This window comes from Camponotus vicinus, unplaced genomic scaffold (genome assembly GCF_025532165.1).
Source record: "Camponotus vicinus isolate PSW18456_S1 unplaced genomic scaffold, iyCamVici1.0 SCAF_5, whole genome shotgun sequence".
NCBI lineage: Eukaryota > Metazoa > Arthropoda > Insecta > Hymenoptera > Formicidae > Camponotus > Camponotus vicinus.
This window is the reverse complement of record NW_028141977.1, coordinates 17524982-17546926: the sequence shown is the minus strand read 5'-3', so window position 1 is coordinate 17546926 and position 21945 is coordinate 17524982. Positions and strand designations below refer to the sequence as shown.

General features: G+C 33.0%; 2 protein-coding genes across 9 annotated transcripts in view; both read right to left on the bottom strand.

The window, feature by feature from the left end:
* LOC145971495 (monocarboxylate transporter 4) overlaps nt 1–6535 on the bottom strand; it is a 72545-nt gene extending 66010 nt beyond the window's left edge. The window contains exon 1 of the mRNA XM_083099212.1: nt 6041–6535. The gene's annotated coding sequence lies outside the window, so the exon portion shown is untranslated. The remainder of the gene's footprint in view (nt 1–6040) is intronic.
* Nucleotides 6536–11751: 5216 nt separating this feature from the next.
* LOC145972259 (cytochrome b5 reductase 4) lies at nt 11752–21898 on the bottom strand. 8 transcript variants are annotated; one of them, XM_083100713.1, is made up of 11 exons: nt 21274–21888; nt 18603–18850; nt 15562–15732; nt 15193–15293; nt 14931–15096; nt 13575–13831; nt 13271–13493; nt 12865–13159; nt 12562–12648; nt 12198–12356; nt 11752–12017 (listed from the first exon to the last, which is right to left on the bottom strand). In XM_083100713.1, the coding sequence occupies exons 2-11, from the start codon at nt 18841–18843 to the stop codon at nt 11963–11965; spliced, it is 1755 nt and encodes a 584-aa protein (XP_082956839.1). In that variant the 5' UTR covers nt 18844–18850; nt 21274–21888; the 3' UTR covers nt 11752–11962. The 8 variants fall into 8 exon arrangements, with proteins under 8 accessions (XP_082956839.1, XP_082956837.1, XP_082956836.1 ...); XM_083100711.1 differs by having other exon boundaries at nt 18603–19018; nt 21274–21887; XM_083100710.1 differs by having other exon boundaries at nt 18603–18947; nt 21274–21887.
* Between the last annotated feature and the right edge of the window lie 47 nt (nt 21899–21945).

Here is a 21945-nt window from a genome sequence, read left to right as displayed (position 1 = left end):
AAAGATTTGCTTGATGAAATACATTTTCGCTTGTAACGATGATTGCAATTTCCAGAACTGTATGTATTTATCTGCTGATTCAATTTTTGTATATGTATAAGTGATAATATAATATTTAACTTGGAAAAAATATATTATTTTTCAATTATAAAGATATATTAAAAATGGGGGAAAGAAAATATAACGCGGCAGATAATTATTAATTTAGGTTTCTGAGAAAGAAAATCAATTTTCGGATAAAACTCTTTGTTAGCAAAATGTTTAATATCAAGAATTTTAAAAAATCTAATAAAAAATAATAACGTTTCATGCTTTAATTTTGTCAATAGGCCTGTATTTTCTCTACAAAGCACTGCATGTATAAAAAATATATATTACACTAATATAAAATATTACGTTAACGTTTGAACTGAATTTTGCATTGAACTTGAGTACGTAAATAGAAAACGTGCGGTCAAAATATAGGCCAATATGAAATAATTTATCGCGTCTTTTAAAACAGCAAAATTTTCATTACCACGAACCACATTAATCTCGCATATTGACGGGATTAATAAAAGAACCGTTTAACTAAAATTGCACTGGACTTAAAATTGAAGATATACGTAATTCAATAAGACGGACAATCGTACAAAATTCAAATGCGCTATTCTCGCACAAAAATCCGGGACGGATTTTATGCTGGTTTTTATCTTTTTAAATAATATTGAATGTGTGTTTTTCTCTTCATTAATTTCGCAGTTATTATTATAGCGCACAGTATGCAATGATAATTGTGTGCTCAATTGCATGCAATTAAAAATTTTAAAAAATGCAAAAGTGTTTATACAATTTGTATTTTTATAATTGGAAAGAATGTTTTCCCTTCGCATCGTTTTAAATCTATAGAATTTGAAAATATTTAGCATTAATTATCGAGTATTTCGTATTGATTACATCATTACATTACATCGCGCATTATACATTTAATATGCGCATTAAATATTATTACAGAATGTTGTTGCACAAGAGAGATATTACGCATATGTAGAGGAAATGGAACGCACACGATACGTACATGACATATACGAGGTCTTCCGTTCGTATTCCTATCCCGGATTTAATCGCGAACACAGTTGCACAGTATTCCGCCGAATGTAAACGAAGGTTTAGAGAATCCGGTAACCATATTTGGCGCTAAATATGCGTAGGAAGCGCACACGCACGCACGGAGATTATGTATTTCATCGGCCTAAATGCGCTATTCCGCGTGAAAATGGTGACGGGTTTAGGAGAAAATTTCGGCCAGAAAGTGCTTGTTTATTTATAGCACGATAGCAGAGCGCGGAGAAGGTGCATTGTTTAAGCACAGTCGATTAAGCACGGTCCGTCGTCGGATTATCCCTTAATGAATCGATTCGGTGAACCGCAAGACTCTGCCGCAGGTTTACAGTATTTATTGAGCGGACCAACGATACATTGGAACCGTAAAATTGGCTCGAAATCAATGAGAGCAAAGGTTGCTTCAATAAAGAGAACAAGATTCTCTCATGCTAATTATCTCGGCGGCCTTATTGTTGTGTTTCTTTTTTTTTTTTTGGCTTATGAAATCTTCTCGTAATTAGCGTATTCCGTTGTTACACAATGAAATGAATTCGACTATTCACGATTGTGAAGGTACAATTATAATTTTCAATAAGCAGCCATTAGGTTTTGAAATGAAGAGAACCGAAAATATCATCTTGCTGCAACAATAATAGATTTCCAGTCTAGTTGATTCGATCCCGCGCATTCGTTACTTTACCTTTGATTATGTTCACAGAGAGTCTGTTGCTCGTTGAACATAAAACTCGGTCAACCATTTAACAGTCGCGCGTGTGACACGAGAAAAATTACAGATAATAAAATATACGAACCATAAAGCGCGCTGCCGCGGAAATTCTTGCGGACGATGTTACACACGTGCGTTTATCGATGAGATATGTAACAAATAATATTGAAATCAGTAATTAAAATCGGTAGTTTGCAGCGCGTATTTAAAAAAAAATTGTTGCTCCCATTTATATTTTTGAAAAGTTAAAAAGAAGCGCTTCGAATATAATTACACATGACGAGTTATACTTTCGTAATAAGCGCATTTTATTCATTTGACACGCTAATTATATTGTATCATACTGTTGCAGGTAATAATTTTAACGTAATTTCGTAGCAGGCCTTTTCTCTCGAGGTCTTTATTTCCCTTTCCACCTCAATCTCTGAGAGATTAAAGATGTTATCGTTTTTATTACAGCCTCATAATATAACGGTGTTATTTCTGTCATTTTATGTTATGCTAATATTTTATGGAATGGTGAGTATATTACCGTCTAAAATAAAACTCATATATCTATCATATTTAATATAAATATATAGCTGCGCACGTGTGTGTCTTTCTGATATTTCAATTATAATAAGTAATATTCTATTTTTAGGTACTATGCTTTCTATGCTTGTATGTGTGTGTGTGTATTTGAATAAATTTTTTAAATATTTTAAGAGAGAAAGAAACAATATTGTTTTGAAAAACTGATCAGCTTTTGTAAGTTAAAAAATAATAAATCCTTATTTTACAATGTAACACAAATAGTGATAATAATAACAAATTATAAAATAAAAAAATCCATGATATATCTTTCACCATATAAATGATATAAATCGAGTTACCTTACTATTACTTTTCAAAAATATTCTATATTTTTGTTTGAGATTGTGTAAATATTCATAAAAATATTGCTTTATTCTTTAATGTTAAAAATATTCGACAACTTATGTTGCTAATATAAAACTTAGCGGCCTTAATTCCAGAAAGCAAAAGAAGTAATAAAGATTTTGAGCGTATGCGCGAATGCAAGACGAATAAATCTGTTAATCCCGGCTCTGTATAATTACCGCGATAAATTTATTTTATCGGCCACAATATATATTATCGGTATTTGTATCTGTAATCGAATACACATGTGTTTGCGGAAAAACTGCTACAAATCACACACATGACATCACATACATTCACGAGAAAACGAACCTCCATCCCTGATAGATAAATATAACAGCCAAATACTCCGAGGGATATTGTCGGAGATCTCTCAGAATTTTCTTCTGCAATATCGAAATTTACTTTCATAAAGATAACAATAGAGGAGATTCACTTTGTAAATATTGTATACTTGTTTCACAGATTAACTGGCCTTAGTATTCGGTTTGAAATAAACCGAGAAAGAGAAAAAGAAAGAGGATGAAAAAAAGTTCCACATGTTTCGAATTGATTAAAGTTCATTTAAAAATTAAAAAAATTAACTTTAATCAATTTAAATAGAACTTTTAATGTGAAACTTTTTCACTTCTTCCCTCTCTCCCTCCCTCTTTTCTTCTCTCTCTTTCTCTCTCTTTCTATATTTATATATATCACGTTTTATAGAATTTAAATTTATCATTTATTCAACAAATTTGAGTTTATGTTTCAAGCAATTAAAATTAATAAGAAATTTTAATGGAATTTCCAATTTCGTTTTATATAACGCTTACGTGCCTAAGTCAAGTCCGATGAAACCTAACCGAAATACCTAATACTAATGTATTTCCAAATTACGTTACGTAGAAACGTTTCAATATTATATACGCCGTGATTTCGCGAACTCGCAGGCAGGCTGAACGGGTTAAGGTTACGCTAAATCGTGAACTATGAGTTATGGTTGTCAGACAGCGAGGAAGGAATTTCGCTATCAGCCCGGTGAAATATGCGCACGGAGATGGAGACTGTGTTCACTAATTCATGCGGCAGTAACCGTCGCTCCATATTTTGCATTCCATGAAAATGTATTTGTCTGTTTGAACGTTTACCTGTGGGCGCGGGTGCTTTGAGGCATTTGTGTGTGCGCGCGCGCGCGCGCGACATGCAGATTGCGCAATGTAAGCACGCAACCGTACGCTTTGTGTGTATGTACGTGCGTAGGGCAGGTCGGGTACCCTTAGGGTGAAGCGAGGTGAGGTTTCGCGGCGAACGGCGACATTTGTGCGGGGCTTTTCAAGCCGATCCTCCATCTACTTCGCGATCAAACGTCGTCGCGCTTTATCGAGCTCCCGCCAATCCGCTCGTACAAATTGATTATGCACACAAATCGCCGTGATAAGCGCGCTAGACATTTTCCGAGAGGAGAATTCCCGCCGCGAACACGTTACGAATGTTACGATCCCTCGCTGCTCCCTTTTTACGCTTTTTGCACGAGATACGAGCGTTACGTTGATCAATCGGTCGGCGGTGGAAAAAAAGGTCCAGGGCGAGCATGAAAGCAATTACTACGTACACGTATCGGAACAATCTCAATGTTTTCGAGAAAAATTCAGCAGACGTGTTTTTGACAAGGCCGCGCAAGAAATCTATTTGAAAATTGTGCTTTATGACGTATGTATTTTCCCGACGTTGCAAATTTATTAGAATAATATTTTGATATAATCCCGAACCCATAAAACTTGATATTAACTGTCGCGGGAATGTTTGACAAAAGTATTGATTTGTGAGGCATTTTGCGCTATAATACCGTAAGTTATGAATTGGGGCATAGCTAACTAAAATAATGTAAGTCATACATTTCTGTCGCACATCACACTAATTGATAAATCTGGAATTATAGTACAAAATATAAAAAAAGAATAAATGCTTTAAAAATGTAAGTGAATATAAATATTTAATAAAGCAGAAAAGTAAAAAACTATTGCATTTTCAAAGAGCTTTTTCTTTTTTAAAATTTTAAAATTTTATTCACATTCATAATTAAAAAAAAAAATGAAATTGTGTCATTATTAATACAAGTATCCTTCATATATTAATTACTTTATATTGGACTAGCTCTCTCTTTCTGTCAGTAGGAGACACATGTTTGCTTTAAAAGATACACGTGTGATCAATCGACATTTTATGAGCCAATTAACTAGTATTCGTGAAAAAAAGTGATGAAAATTCCGCAAAAATAATTGGTCTCAATTAAAATTTTAACCACCCAAATTGGGCGCATCGATCAAAAAGCCGTCAAACATTTACACTCGCTAATCGCAAAGCTGTAAATCAACGATGATGTCTTATAATCTGTTCTGCATGAATTAATAACGTTGACATAAAAAAGAATTATACAAATAATTCGTTTTTCGATACGATAGTTTTGTTGCTATGAAATAATCAGTCATATAAGCTTGAAATTATCACGTCATTTAAATAAACGATTAATAATTATCTCGCTTGCTATAAAAGGAAATTAATATATGCAATATTAATTGCAAGTCGCAATTAAACAAAATTGCTCTGACAAAAATTGTTCAAAACCGCCAAGTTTTATTTCATAAAAACGTTATTATTACGAGATGATGCTGTCATGATGAATAATACGAGAGAAAGAAAAATCATTTTTTTTTACATTTTCTCTCTATTTCGTACATGTATAGCGTACAATCCATTATACACTGTATCGGTTTTCAATGCTATTATTATTATCGAGTAATTTAAATTTCCCGGAAAAATATCCCGATATCGTGTAAACTTTTAAGAACGTTTTTTCAAGTTAAAAATACCATGTAATCTATACAATCGATTAACAACAATCTTGCGTGTATTAAATTAAAGTACAATCGATACGAATTTATTGAATATAATATTATGGATACATAAGTAATAATTAATTAGATTGCGACGTTGTCGAGATCGAGAGCAGCTATATTCAACTCTAACATCAATGTGAATTCGCATTAACCTCTCGGCGCGCATTTGCGGTTTTTTTCAAACTTATAATTTCGACTGAAACTTGATGTCGAATCGCTGCAAGAAAATAGGAAAAAAAATGGCATTTTTTATGTATGTGTGTATTAGGCAAATTGCCGCGAGAGAAACATCTTTTTTCCTCTCTCTCTCTCTCTCTCTCTCGTTCGAGATCAATCTTCCTGCCGCACGCAAATTGTGGCACAATTGAAGGAAGAAAAAAACCCACGAGAGAGAGAAACCTCAATTTTTTTCGCCGGCAGAAAATAATCCTCTTACCTCCATCGAGAAGATCCTCCCCTCGTATTCGCGATGATGATTCGCGTACTTGGCACAGGCCCGTCGAATTTCCCTCGAAGCGCCCTCGAGCTCGTGACGAAAGGGGGTAGAAAAAGCGAGAGCGAGAAAGAGAGGCTGCACTGGACGACCTTGACTCCGGAATTACTTCTCGGCGAGCTTACGCGGCCGCGGTGGTTTACGAGACGCGCGCCATCCGTTCGCGACGCGTACGCGCCCGTATCTCGCTGCCCGTTCCGTTCAGGATGCGATAACGATGACGATCAACGACGACACGACACGACACGACACAGGTGGTTGGCGCGCGGGACCGTTTGGCCTCGCTCGTGCTCGAGAAAAGAGAGACGGAGGGAAACCGGAGAGCGCGAACGGACGTTACCGAGTCGAGGCCGCGGGAAAAATTGCGCGGCGAAAGCGCGACTCGTGTCACGGCGATTTCCCGCTGACGTAACGATCAGCTGTATCGACTGGCCGGGACGAGAGCCGTCGCGCGACTGAAACACCTCTCTCTGCGCTCTCTCGCAGCATCCCTATTCCGCCCGCCCCCGCGCGGTACATCCGCACCCTCTGCCGTCCCCCGGCGCGAGACTCTCTTTCGGCCTCTCTCTTTCCACCCCCCTGTCCGTGTGGCGGCACCTCTTCCTCCTCTTCCATCATCGACGCATCCTCTTTCCATTGCTCCGCATCCTTCCACTTCCACGTCCTCTCTCGCGCGCGTGTCATGTTCTGCAATTTTAGTGTGTATATGTAGATTGGCTATAATTTTCCTTCCCCCCCTCTCTCTCTTTTCCTCCCTCCCTTTTTCGCTGCATGATTAGAAAATTTAAAATATTCTATTATCGACAAGAAGGATACTCTTTCCGTTTTCATCCTTTCGATGGTATTTCGATAATAATAATAGATGTTCTATACTTATGATATTGTCTGGGTTTGACATTTAGAAATTAATATCGAGTAAAAGATATATCGCATTCAAAATACGAGCTTATAAAAATATCTAAAAATATTCTGTCGATTTGAACTTTAGTTTTTTTTAAATCTGTACATTTTTTTACGATGCACATAATAAACATATACTCCTACATTCCTCCCTGTGGAGTTACACTCCTCTAAAAATGGAGGTAAAAATTAGATTTTTATTTTTTTCTCAAATTTGAAACAATTTAAAGAAATTAAATTAGGTGGATATTTTCTACTAGTAGAAAGTTTATTTATTAATATTTTTTTCAGCCACCCGTATTATTATAAGGGGATGAAATTAGCAACCCCTATTCAATTTTTTATTAGAACTTTTTAATGTTTGTATGAAAAACCTCCCTTAATTTTCGACAAAGAATCATCTTCTAAAATTTTTCGTACTTATTAAGAAACACCATATATATATTAAATATATATTGATCGTCATTGATTAACTGCTGCGAAATCTTTTTTTCTTTCATAATTTCAAACTAGTCACGTATCACGCGACACGAGATGCGGCATTGATTTTCTTTATTTTATTTATTTTATTATCGTTGATTCGACAATTACTTAAATATCGATAGCGCTCATATTTCAAATTTGAAACGTGCATACTCTACATCGCACGCATATCTTCCTATCTATTAAATATAGTTATGTAAATGCGAGGAAATGAGATTTGGAAGAGGAATTGGAGCAAGTTTCAAAACTCGCGTCTCAAAGGAAGTACGATTATTAGGTATAACACTAACTATTCCCCAGCGGGCATGGGAGTTAGACCGAATAGCACACAGTAGGAATTAGTTCACAACCCGGCTTAACAATTTCGCTATCCCTTTCTATAAACTATGATCCTACCTATGATATAGACGAAGATGGAAAATTGGATTAGAGATTATCGATTTTGGTTCAAGAGGTCTTTGTAAGTTGAAATGAGTAGAAGTGTATATATATCTAAGAGAGAGAGTTAGAAAGAGACTTTTTAACTTAAAATAGGATTCATCTATTCCGTAATTCCATTCACCCGTCGTGCCATTCGTCTTTCTATCTGTCTAATAATGACTAAATTGCTTCATCAATTTATGCAAAACTACTTTTCTTCTAAATTGGAATTTGAAAATAGACTTTGTCTAAGTTTTATACCGCATTCAAAAGGGTTCTTTCGAAGTAATGATGAAATTTAACGCTCATTTTTATTGTAATCGTGCCTGACACGTCCTTCCCTTTCCCCAGTATCGATATATATTTGCGTTATAAAATTTATTTTCAATATTGATGAAACAAATTGCAATGCGTTAAAATAACACGAGTAGCTTTTACGAAACGATACTTTTTATGGTAAAAACTTGGAGGAACAGCAGTGCACTTTCTTGTATTCACTCCACAGTGTCAATCCACCTGCCGATTTATATTCTACGGCAAATTCATGCTCCTCACGATTCTGTCTGCAAATAGCAATTTCGATACAGATATCGTGCAAGAAAGATGATGATATCATCCTAGTAGAAAGACTTGAAAATTCAGACAGGTACTTTATTCGTCATGTATATGTTTCGCGTAATTTTTCTATAGATTTTTTCGTACAGAAAAGAATAAATTAAAAACAGCAACGATAATTGCATAATGCATATATTTATCTGTCAATTTTTCTCAACTTTTTATCACTACTTTGTATAGTTTTCTTAGTGGGTTCTTACTTTATCGAGTGTACTGATAAAAGAAACTGTTGTACTTTCAAGTAGCTACCAAACTTATTATGCGACCAGTCCTCTTTCATCGGCCAAGTATTTATATAACCACATATACATGCTTGTAATACAAAACAACTTTTTTCGCCCGTGCACATGTACGGAATCCTATCTCGATCGTGTCAAAAAAGCGGATCAATTTTGCGGAATAATGCCATCCTTCTTATAACGCAGTGCGTTTGAGCATCGTATAATATAATCGATAGTTTATTCCAAAATATGTAGATACCGCCATACATTTCTTTTTATTCTACTACTTTTTTTATTTATGCTATAATTAAAAATTTTAATTTTTTTATTTAACTCTATTAGAAGAGATAAATTCTTATGCTTAAAGAAATATAATTAATGTAAAAGTTATATATATATAAAATCTATTTTCTCTTCATATAAAAAGAAAAATTCTTATAAAAGAAAATTGTAGAGAATTATTACTGATTTTCTTCTTTCTTTGTTTTTAGATTACTTAGAAAAGACTCTTTGTACGTACACATCAATTGAAAACAAAATTCAATTCGATTTAATTATATTCTGATAGATATGGGTCGTGTGATTTAGAGGAGATTTGTGTTATCCGTGCTTTAAATTTTCCGGAAACTACGAATTGAACATCGCTGGTCGCACTTTATCTTCTCCACAGGAGCGCGTGCTTCGCACGCTACACGCCCACATGTGTCGACGAACTATTTTGACGGTAGACAGGCGCGAGATATGAGATAAAGTCGTTTCTGTTTGTATAGGTGTATAGAATTTTAATTTTCAATATCGCTCGGAACTACGCGGTATCGGTTTTCAAATACACTGCATGTAACACATTCTTAGAGAAGGCATTTTTTCTCTCATCAACAGACTCGGAAGAGAGTTACACGTATCGTTACACGAAGCGTTTTTCATAATACTTCGTGTCCCAGTTTGTCGCAAAAAGAAGAAAAAGATTTCAATGATTCCAGCGTATAAATCGAAGTGTATTATTAAATCCTCATAAATCGCCGATTTTACTCGTGACGAAATAGCGTAACGAGCGAACGAGCACGTCGTCCAGGTCGTTAAGTATTGAAGCTGTGATCTTGCTTAAAATGCTCCCGAGCTTTTTGCGCAATTTGCCGCATGTCATATACCTATCGGGGGAGAGGCGGGAAAGGGGTCGCACGATCGAGCGATTTAGATCCAACAGGCGCCGCGCCGCCTGTGTGACATAATTTTCTTCGCCGTCGCCGACATCGAATGACATTCATCTTGCTGTCCGCTCTGTGTGATGTAGTTGCGTCATATCTCGCGGGGAAGAACTTGCCGCGATCAATAGGCACTTCTGTATATACGACGCCGGAAAATTAAGCCGGCCTCGACAAAGTTTTGCATTATGGAAAGTTCTCTTATCGGTCGAGCGGTCGGCGAAGTCCCTTTTGTGTAAACCGCTCGCCGGTGATGAGTGATCGAGGAGAGGGAAGGGGAAGCGGGGACGTTATTACGCTCTTTCGCTTCTTCTTCTTCCTCGTCTTCTTCTGGGTTGCCTGGATAAATAATCCCGGTGTACATTATTGGGGGTGGCGGGGCATCTCGGAGAGATTGAAGGTGAAAATTTACATCTTCGCTATACATCCACTATGTGCACTCTCGAGATACTCCTTGCAGTTTTTCAACTTAAGAAATTTAGCAGAGGCAAGAGCCGAGTATATTTTCTCGATTTTTGTAGCGCTCTCCAATGTAGGCGAAGAACATGAGGAAAGCGAGGAAGGAAAATATGAGAATTTTAGTCGTCGTGTGTCACAAAGTTTTTCGACTGTACAGAGATAAAGGCATTTACGTCAAGAGCAAAACATGAAAGTGCGCATACACATCTGCAAATAAAATGAAAAATGATATCAAAATGCGAATTAAATTTCAAGAGAGTGTAATTATTATTTAATTGATAATAATAGATACTAGTTTATGTTAGTAGTATATAGTCTTATATTTATACTTTTATCAAATTATATAATATTGAGTTTATATATTTAATCAGAATTAACTAAAATTAATTAATTGTAATATTAATTATGCAAAGAAAAATAGTTTCTTCTTTCGAATAGTTTAAAAAATAATGATATGTTTATATTTTAAGAAAACACGAGTGATTTTGCAGCAATCATTCAATATGCATTTATTCTTAATTAATATTAATATCTCAATTAATTGTATACATATAAATGCACAGCATTTTACGTATCATCTTTTTTTAAAGAATAATTATTTTAATTTTAATTATTTACATAAATATACATAAAAACATTAATAATACATATTAATAATAAATAATATGTACTAATTAAAAATTTATTTTATATAAAAGAAATATCCAAATTTCTATAACTATAAGCTAAGGATTCCCCACATAAAATTATTTTCATTACATTTTCATCAGCTTATTTAATTGTGCATTATATTATGAGTGTTTAAAACTCTCATAAAAAAAGTGTGCATGTTGTCTAATGTATTGTTGTAACTCAACAGCTAATATATTACATATAAAATTGAAATTTAGTACCTTTACTGTTACATGCTAATTGGCATGAAAAAACCTTATATTATCATACCGGATCATAGCAGAACGTAAATAACGACTATGTCATATCATATATCAATGTGCAACACATATTTTTAAATTATGTTTCGATATGCAAATATGACACAATTCAGAAAAACTGAATTTAAAAAAATCAAAATTATCATTTGATTTCTCATCAAATATTCATTTTAATAAGGTTAATCTTTTAATGAAACTTTTTCCCTGCAACAGATATAAAAAATAGTTTCAAAAATTATAATAAAATTATATAAAAGATCTTTGATCTTTTATGTATATCACATAACAATTTATATATATCTCTACTTCTTGGTTGCATACAATTGTAAAATTGCATGTAAATCTACTTTACAGATAGTGTGTGTATTACAATATTTTCGCAGCTAAGAATATATCGTTATGGGCGGAAACGGGAGAGTAAAAGTGCTTAGAAATCTTCATTATTACAGAAAAATACACATTGATTACAGACACCTTAATTACAGTCCACATGGCTGTCGCCAAAACATCTGTACTAATGTTTACTAAATATGATTCAACAGGTACGAGTATTATCTTTTATTAGGCTTTCTAAAAAGACTGTCTGGAAAGAAAAAAATACGTATTCGGCACGTATACTTTCAACGCAGACGATTAATCGTCAAATTCATATGTTTGGTGAGGTTTCCAACCAAGCTTCTGAATATACCTAAAACACGATGATATATTAATTAAGAAAATCAATTAGCAAAACATTGAGGATAACAATTCATCAGTAATTAAGAATAATCATATACATATAAATTCTTTTTTTTATAATAAAAGTTGATAAGAATAATAATAAAATAACAATTTCTTTTATAAGTTTAATAAATCAAAGATTTCATACCTTTTTGCAGATAGCACAAATCCTTTTGGTCCACATGTAAATACACATCCTTCTGATGAACACTCGCCAATCAATTCTTTTAATAATTCATCTGATATAGTACCGCGTCTACCTTCCCACTTATCTCCTGCTTGTGAAAGGATATGTGTAACTTTGAATCTAATAAAAAAGATAACAAATATTACGAGATTGCATTTAATTTAATAAATTAAGTATCATTTCTTTTTTATTTTTATTTTTAGAAAAATAGTTAAGCATAATAATAAAATACCAATATAATTATGCAGGGCAATATTTATATGTAGTATTTACATGTTTCTTTCTGTCCACTTTTCAAGCTTATTTATTCTGTGTGCGTACTTACTTCTTCTCTGCAGACACTTTGTCAAGTTGTGTCACATAAAACATATTGTCTTCGTCCTTATTGAAGTTTAGAAGATTGATTAATGTTCTGGAAAAGTATTAGATCAATTAGGGGTAAACAAATACAAAAGTAAATAATATTATATCGTTACTAATTAGACTATTGTTATCGATACAATTAATATCATGTTTTTCATTATTTTGTTGTTATTCCATATTATTTTAGAAATTTAAAAACGAGAGAAATTAAGATTTAAAAAAAGCAAAATCTCAATAAACCAAAAATCTATACACTTATACTTACACACTACGTCTTGCTAGTGCTCGCTGAATTATTCCTAACATTACGGTTAAACCCGTTCCACCTGCCACCATATGAATGACAGGATACCGATCGAAAGACTCGGTTACAAAGGCACCTAAACCATTGCTCATAGTAAGGGTTTGGCCAGGTTGTAATTTAGTGATGGACGGACTGAGTGCACCATTCGGATATCGCTTTATCATTAAGCAAATACAATCTGGCTTGTAATTTGGCGCCATATCTTCAGGATGAAGGCACGGTGGGACAGGCGTGTATGACCTTGATACTTCCATTTCTACGACAAACATAACAGAATATATTAGTATATTTTTTACAATATTTTCATGAATATATCTATATAAACAGAAAATATCTAAAGCAAATATTTATATTACTATGTACTTACCCATTACATTCATTTTAACTTCTATGTATCTACCAATGGGAATAAGTTCTAGAAAATCTGTTGCACGTAAAACTAACAAATTAACTAATTTGCAAAGGGGTGTATTACTGAGTACTTTGTACTCTTTGTACGTGCGTTTGTTTGTGATTGATTCTCGCGATAATGTATGGTTTCCCTGAGATTTCCAAATATCTTTAATCTTCTTTGTGAATGTAAAATCTATCTGCAACATTTAAATCACAAATTTATGTTTAAAAATAAATATGTACCTTGTTTTTATATGAACTTATTTAAGATAATTTACCTGCATTATATCGAAATCTCTCTTATACAATGGCGGCCATTCCACATCTGCGACTAATTCGAGCTCATCGATGATAATGTGCTTTTCGAAAATGAGCTTAAAGATGAGCTTTGAATCACTTAACCTTTGCAATTGATAATATACTCCTTGGAAGTCGCGTATAGTTTTATAAAAGAGCGTGATGGAATTAGATGTTTGCCGCCAATCCATATTTACATTAAATGAATCTGAAGAATTTTCTTCAACTGTTTTTTGTGCTAAAACAAGAGATATGTTATAATAATCATCTTACAATTTATTTGATGCTTAATTATATAAAACTCAATTAATTCTATCTCTTTGTTCATTTTTATTCTAGTTATAAATCATTAATTTAATATACAGGATGTCCGATTCGTGAGGGACCAAACGAAAAGTGATTATAGATTGGGTCAAACTAAGAAGAAAAGTCCTCTATCATTTTGCAAAATTCGCAATAATTATTAAGTAATAAGCAAAAATGTCCCGACGCATGAGAAGCGGTAAACCGCTTGTAGTGTGTGATTATTAAGTGATCAAACGAAAAGTGGTGATAGATTGGGTCAAACTGAAAAGAAAAGTTCTCTACCATATTGCAAAATTCGCAATAATTATTAAGTTATAGGCAAAAATGTCTCAGCGCATGAGAAGCGATCTGTCTACCGCTTCTTATACTCTGAGACATTTTTGCCTATAACTTAATAATTATTGCGAATTTTGCAATATGGTAGAGAACTTTTCTTTTCAGTTTGATCCAATCTATCACCACTTTTCGTTTAATCACTTAATAATCACACACTACAAGCGGTTTACCGCTTCTCATGCGTCGGGACATTTTTGCTTATTACTTAATAATTATTGCGAATTTTGCAAAATGGTAGAGGACTTTTCTTCTTAGTTTGACCCAATCTATCATCACTTTTCGTTTGGTCCCTCACGAATCGGACACCCTGTATATATATATATATATATATATATATATATATATATATATATATATATATATAATATAATAAATTCAATAGAGAGGCATTTGAACAAGAGCATCTTAATTTATAAGTGAAACAATTAAAAATAAATAGTTAAAACAAATTTGTAAAAATTAATTAAAAATAAATTTGTAAAAATTGAAACTTTTAAGAATAATATAATTTCAATGTTTATCGATTTTCATAAAAAAAGGAGAAATTATTCGATTAACTTTGAGCAATTGTGTGCACAAATATGTATGATAACAATAAATGTAATAAACCAATACGATCTACCAATTCAGCAATACTCTTCTAAATATAAATGACCCAGAAAACAGTTCGATGCAACAGCTACAATAGGACTCACCAGTGGAACTTTTGCTTAAACTTAACGTCACGGACGAACGGTTGTTCGCACTCGAAACCGACCTTTCCGTTATGGAAAAAGTGCTCGACGTGGAAGAAACACCGCGGCTTAATCTGCCTACGACGCATTTTTTTAAAATGCTCTGGTAATTCACCCAAGCGTGAACCTGGAATTAACGATCTACGGATACATAAAAATAATTACTTAGCGAGATGACGCTGCAATACAATAAAATCATACGATGGCGAATAAAGGACCTTACGTTTTCGAATAATTTTGTAGCATCCTTCCCAACGCCTCTCATCAATTCGTCGACTCCTCCCGGATGGAAATCCAAATAACGCGTAACATTGAATACTATTCCTGCAAACGAAACCGAATGTTAAAACCGAAAAACTCAAAGTTTAAGTTACTTCGAATTTTGGACGACAATAAAATCGTCTCTATTTATGTATACATAAATTAAAAATAAGTAGCAAAATTTCGCTGAAGTAGATTTTAATATTATCATATAAATAATTACATAATTTAACGCTACGATTTTTTTATGTACAACATATTAAACATGTTTGCAGATAGTTGACAATGACAAAGAGGTTTTTCTTTTAATGCAACAACATAAAATACAAACCACATATCGCGATCCAAGCGTCGGTTTGCTTATTATGATTAGCGAGCTCAGATAATGTTACGACTCGTTGTACGCCATCAACTCCAGTTAAATCAACTCCCGAGTTACCTAGACGGATCCAATCCATCAGGCTATGCCCCGGTGCTAAAGCTGTCTTATTTCGTGGGTTTCCTGTAAAAGAATAAAAAAGATAAGAATCGAAATTGATCATTCATTACACTTACAACTCTAAATTGTGCATTAGAGACACGATAAACTTATTTAGAAATAAATGAAACAGTATATTCTTATATCTTAATTTCAAAATTTTAATGCCTGTAATCAATTTAATTTTTGTATCTGATTTTCAATTAATTATCATCATTAAAATTATCATATAAATAAAAATTAGTTTATTACTTCAATTCCATGTGAATTCTTAATTCGATTTGTTTTTTAACTTTTTTAACTGATAATCTATTTGAAATATTATCACTTTACTTTATCATATTTTTTAAATTATCGCATATTTCAAAAATTGTTCTTTCAGCTTTTTTCACCCGCACGCAATATACGTCATCTATGTATTTACTACATAAATTAGTGCTTGAAAGCATAGGCACCATTTACCCACAACGATGAGCATGTGCACGTACACGTGAATGTGATCGCGAAAATAGATTAATTGGTAATTACACTAATTACTAACCATCCTGAATCTGCAGACCAAGACTCTGCGGAGAGCCATCGCCATCCGCGGCGGAAACCAAAGAAGCGCCGCAGCATCGTGGCATTTTTTCATGGGAACGACAAAAATCGCGGAGACACGGTCATTTTCATAGTTATTTTGTAAAAAAGGAAGAAGGCGAAGGCCACAAAAAATTCTCAGATTATCTCAATTTTTGATACTTTTGATACCACTTGAAAATTTTAAATTTTCTTCACATATACGAAACAAAACAGAAAAGGTAAACGAAGTTTCTGTCCTTGAAAGAAATGATAAACAAAACATTATTATTTTAGCATCAACCGCTAGAGATGTAATAATGTTACAGGTAAATATCGAGGTCATATGTGCGTGTCAACTATGCGTAGAAACCATGAATATGCGTATATATTTGTTAAATAAGAAAACAATTTTTATAAAAAAAAATTGTCTACAAAATATTTTTTAGTCAATTCTTTTAAATTGATTTTTCCTTAACGATAATATATATCGAGAAAGATCATTATTTTTTGCAGTTTCCAATTTTTTTCATCATAAATAAATATCTTCGTAATGATTAAAATTCTATTAAAGATTCATTTGTGATCAATGAACTAGAGAGCGTAGTTTTGTTAACTTTTCAACTCTACAAAGTATAATATGGTTTACGAAAATCCCTTCCTTTTCAATCGCTTGTAACCAGGAAACTATTGACGTTTCGATTGCCTACGCTATATAACAATTAAAACCAATTAACTAATTAAAGTACATGTAATTACGAATGTTTAGTTAATTCATGAGGCGGAAATACCATGTGAATTTAATTTCAAACAAATCTCTTGTGGATTCGCAAATATCGTTTACCACATCATCGATGGCAAATTTTTAATCCAATATCTAATATGCCGATAATCAATTCGGACACCTGTCTTTGATATTTAATGCCTTATATTTATCTTTAATTGCAATTTTCAAGGTAATATAATTCTGCTTTTAACATTTTATTTTGTAATTTTCATTATTATATTACATGCTTTTTGCCTATTTTTCTAAATACATTTCACATGTATTATTTTTTTAACACGAAATAGTCTTTGATAAATTTATAGTATCAGTTTTCCGTTTGTAAAAATATATACATAATGTGTATGGCATAATGTAAAGAAATTTATCGTATGTTATAAAATTTTGTTTATCTCTTTTTAGGAAATTTTAAATAAAGTTTATTTCTCTTATTTCTTTTTAGTAAATTTTAAATAAAGTACAAAACTCTTCCATCTCGAACTATAATTAACACCATCCAACATGCTAAAAAGTCAAACAGTTATCAAGTTAATAATTAAAGAGCTCAAAGTTGGAATTCTTCAAGAAGATACACTCGATTGTTATAATATCTGATTTGATGAAACTTCTAATGAAAGAGGAAAAGTTGAAATGAATGTCCCGTTTCAACAATGCTACTCGAATTAATTTCATAGTTTCGATTAAGCGCAGTTATATAGCAGAAAATGGTTTCGACCACTTGTGTGGTTTAGGTCACGATCGATCCAACCTAATAATAATAAAGATACGAGAAGGACCATTTATTATGCATCGTGGCGAAACGACGCGCGTGTTTAACAGTGCTCACTTAATACGGTATACCCGAAAAGGGATGACTTAATCTGTCATCTACATTAACGGAGGAAGCAACGTGCGACGTTCAAGTGCGATGATCGTGAAAACGAGAGGCGAAAATTCACGAAACAGGAATCGAGCGACGAGAAAGCGAGATCCCGGTGATCTCGTGGTGAAGGACCGGAGGGTACTGCGCTGAAACACGCGGCCGAATATAACCCTGAGACAGGTAGATCAATATAGTAGCGATGGACGACGCTCAGCTCAACACGCAGGATCTCTTGCCAGTCTCGGAGCGTGCTCCTCTACCAAGATTAACGGCAGGGAAAGTCAGTAACACGACAGATTATTGATCATCCGATTCCGATTCAATAATAGAACGCGTATTGTTTGAATGAAATAATAAGACTCGCATACTCTCATGGAATATAAGTGCGTATAAATCGTGCAAAATATGGAAAAACAAGATTTTCTCTCGCCTGCACACTAGTTTTTACTTTCCGTTCACAGAACTTTTTGCATCAAACGATATAAACGATTGAAACTGAACACGATATAAAAAATTTTATTCTTTACAAGAATACGAGAAAGTATTCCGATAAAAAATATATGTTTTATGGTTTCTTTTTATTTTTTTGTTTTATTTTTATAGAGGTTTTTCTACAAAATGAAAAAGTACACTATTTCTCCCACTTTAATTGACTGGAAAAATCAATATTTATAAAAGAGACATTCTTACCGGTAGCAGATCCGGACGATGGCATTGTATCGGTTTTTGCTTTCACTTGCTCGGGTCTAATGACTCCAGTAGGTAACATTAAAGTGTTTTTGACCAATAGACTGGTAGGTGAAGACGTTTTAACGTTCATTTTCTTCATTTTTTCTTGAATATCATTAGTATCACAACTCTGACATTTATTTTTTTCACTTTTATCTCTCGGTTGAATCCCCGAAGAAACGTTCTTTTTCGTCGATTCCATCAGCTTCCTTTGGAATACAAGTAGTTCGAAAAAATAAAAGCGTTATGCTTTTTCAGAGGCATCCCATAAACACTGCATGATTTAGCTCTATTATCAGTAGAAATCTGCCATACATATCATAAAAATAATGCATAATTATATCTAATTTATTACAAGTTTACATCAGATTAACAACCTAAAAAAGAGAAACATTTAAAAATATCAAAAAAATTACATTTCATAAATTAAAATACAATTGCACAATTATTCATTATTAATATTTCATTATTTATTCATTATTTATATTTATTAACCAAAAATAGTAATTAATTATTTTAAATCAAATCATTTAAAGCATAGAATGATATATAAATATTAGATACGGAAGTAATAAATATTAAATGTTTAATCATATTATTCTCTCACAATATTAAACATTATCAAAATTACATTATTAAACATTATCAAATTAATAAAATGACTTTAGTAACTTTTTTATATATCGCACAAGTTTTATTTCTTTCTGCGTTATAAGTGCATCAATACAACTTCTGAAATTAAGAATTTATTAAGGTATTGTAGCAACATGCATCATTACATGCGCTGATCATAGAGTTCATCATAGAATCATCCTCGTCTATTATATGGTTCGAAATTTAGAAAGCAAGATACGTCAGAGCACGATTAACATTTGCTTTCGATTCGCTTTCTTTGTACAACGTTTCAGTTTCTCTGCATAATTTTAATTATATCTCGATAAACTTGGTATATTTATAGTCGATGTGCGGTTTCAATAGACGGAATAAAAAAAACTCCAATAGATTTTGATGTTTAAAAGATACTTTGCTGATTTTGACTTTATCTGTATTAAAATCTTAAAGATTAGATACATTTTGGATTAGCGATTAAAAATAAATCTTGTGAATCAATATAAATCTCTATACAGAAAATATTTCAATAAATAATATTTCCTATTAAATAATATTTTTTTGTTTTAATTTTGTTTCATTTTTAGTCATTGTATATTTTTAAAAAATATAAAATTAAAATAGAAATTCTTGATAGTTTATCCATGGACAATAATCCGTGGACAATAATTATTATCCACGGATTATTGTCCATGGATAAACTATCAAGAATTTCTATTTTAATTTTATATTTTTTTAAAATATACAATGAGTATATATACACATATACACACACACACACACACACACACACATATTAATTTGAATCCTAATTGCGTGAGTCTATTTAAGATAAATAAGAAAGAATAAAAGAGAAATCTATTAAAACTATTAAATTAAAAATAAATCATTTAATTTTCTTACATCAAAAAAATATAAGAAAGATATCATTGTGCTATGTAATAATATTAAGGATTAAAAAAATTGAATAATTTCAAGAAATGTTTTAGCATGTAAAATTGCCTTCGACTCGACTCGGTTTTCGTTCGTGACTTGCAAAAGATGTCGACGACATTCTCGCTGATAAAAGAGTAGAGTAATAATAAAATTACGCAGAGCGTTAAACAGTCTTTGTCGTGTGATTAGGAGGTAATTGGTCGCAATGAGAGACATTTGGTCTGCTATACATACATCAATGAATATGTGCAGAGCTTGGCTTCTGTTGCCTTTCAAATATTTGAGCCTTAAACGAAATATTATCCGAGATAGAAGCGCGTTTTACGTTTTATTTATATATCGCAAAATATAAAACGTCAAATTATAATTAAAACAAAAAATTAATTCTATAATTTATGCAAGTCTACAATGTTTAAAATAACGATAAAAGAGAATCTTACGTTCCATATATTGCGTGCACGATATTGATTCGGGTCTCTATTGTTACATAGTGTTTATAGACTTCTCGATAGACGATTTATAAACACGCATCTAGTTTACGTCGACATTGAAAAGACTGTTTACTTATTTGCATAAGCGATCAAGCAAGCGTTGTCTATAAGTCTATACTAGTTTTTCAAAATAGGTTTAGTCGTGTCAAGTTTCTAGCACGCGTAAGAACAATGTGAAACAAAATGATTACTTAGCAATAAATAAATGATTATTGTAGCGATAAAATTGCATATGCACACATATTTATACATACTATACAAAATAATGTTTTATCATAACACAACGAATGTTTTGCAATATGTCATGTAATATGTTCAGATAAGATAATATATGCAGCTCTCTGCTAGATTATACCATTTTATTTATTTATCGATAAGTATATACACGTGAATAGCCTTATTTCCCGTGTCGCCTGTATCAGAAAGCAATTACTAGATAAATCGAAAATAAATATTGCGTAACTCAAACATCGCGAGTTCGACTCTTCAATGGTTTGACGTGTGTGTGTGTGTGTGTGTATTTTTCGCGCCAATTTTACGTCGCAATTTCCGCGATCAAGTAAGTCATCCTCGTCGTCAAAGAATCGTGAACTCACCAAAATTACTCTCATATTTCAGTCCCTCTTCGACATGCTTGCAATGTATGCGAACTAACTGTCGCAAATTAGGTTATCTCGTTCAGCTGCCGGGCGATATTTACGTCTGTCAGCCGTAGTCAGTCGTAGAGGACGATTAAACGCGCGAGCAAGCACGTGCCGAATATCACGATAGTTTACACTTACACGAATACACGCGTGCTCCTCGCCGGAAGGACTTAAACGACCTCGGATAATCGCTAGTCACGCTTCGGAGAGACGAGAGGTTAGGACATTCCGTTCCGACTGTTCCGCCAGCTGGTGGAACGTCTCGACTAGGGCCGTATCTTACGTCAAGATTTGACACACGACACACACGTGTCGCGCCACTTTTTTACGACCCGCTTCCCTTCGGTTTATTTTCCAAAATTTATTTGTCTCTTGTAAAAATGAGAAAAAACGTCAACGAAATGATACTTAGTACACCCTGATTGGTGAAAGAAAATTGTATCGATCGAAACGTCGATGATACCGCAACGATTATCTGTGTTTTAAAGAGACAGATTTAAATTACAATTCAACGTTATCTCGTGTATATGAGATTACGGGTCTGTTCTTTTTAGCTGCACTGCTGCACTAGTGCAATAAGTTAGAAAGAGACAAACATACTTTCTTTCACTCTAACTGATTGCA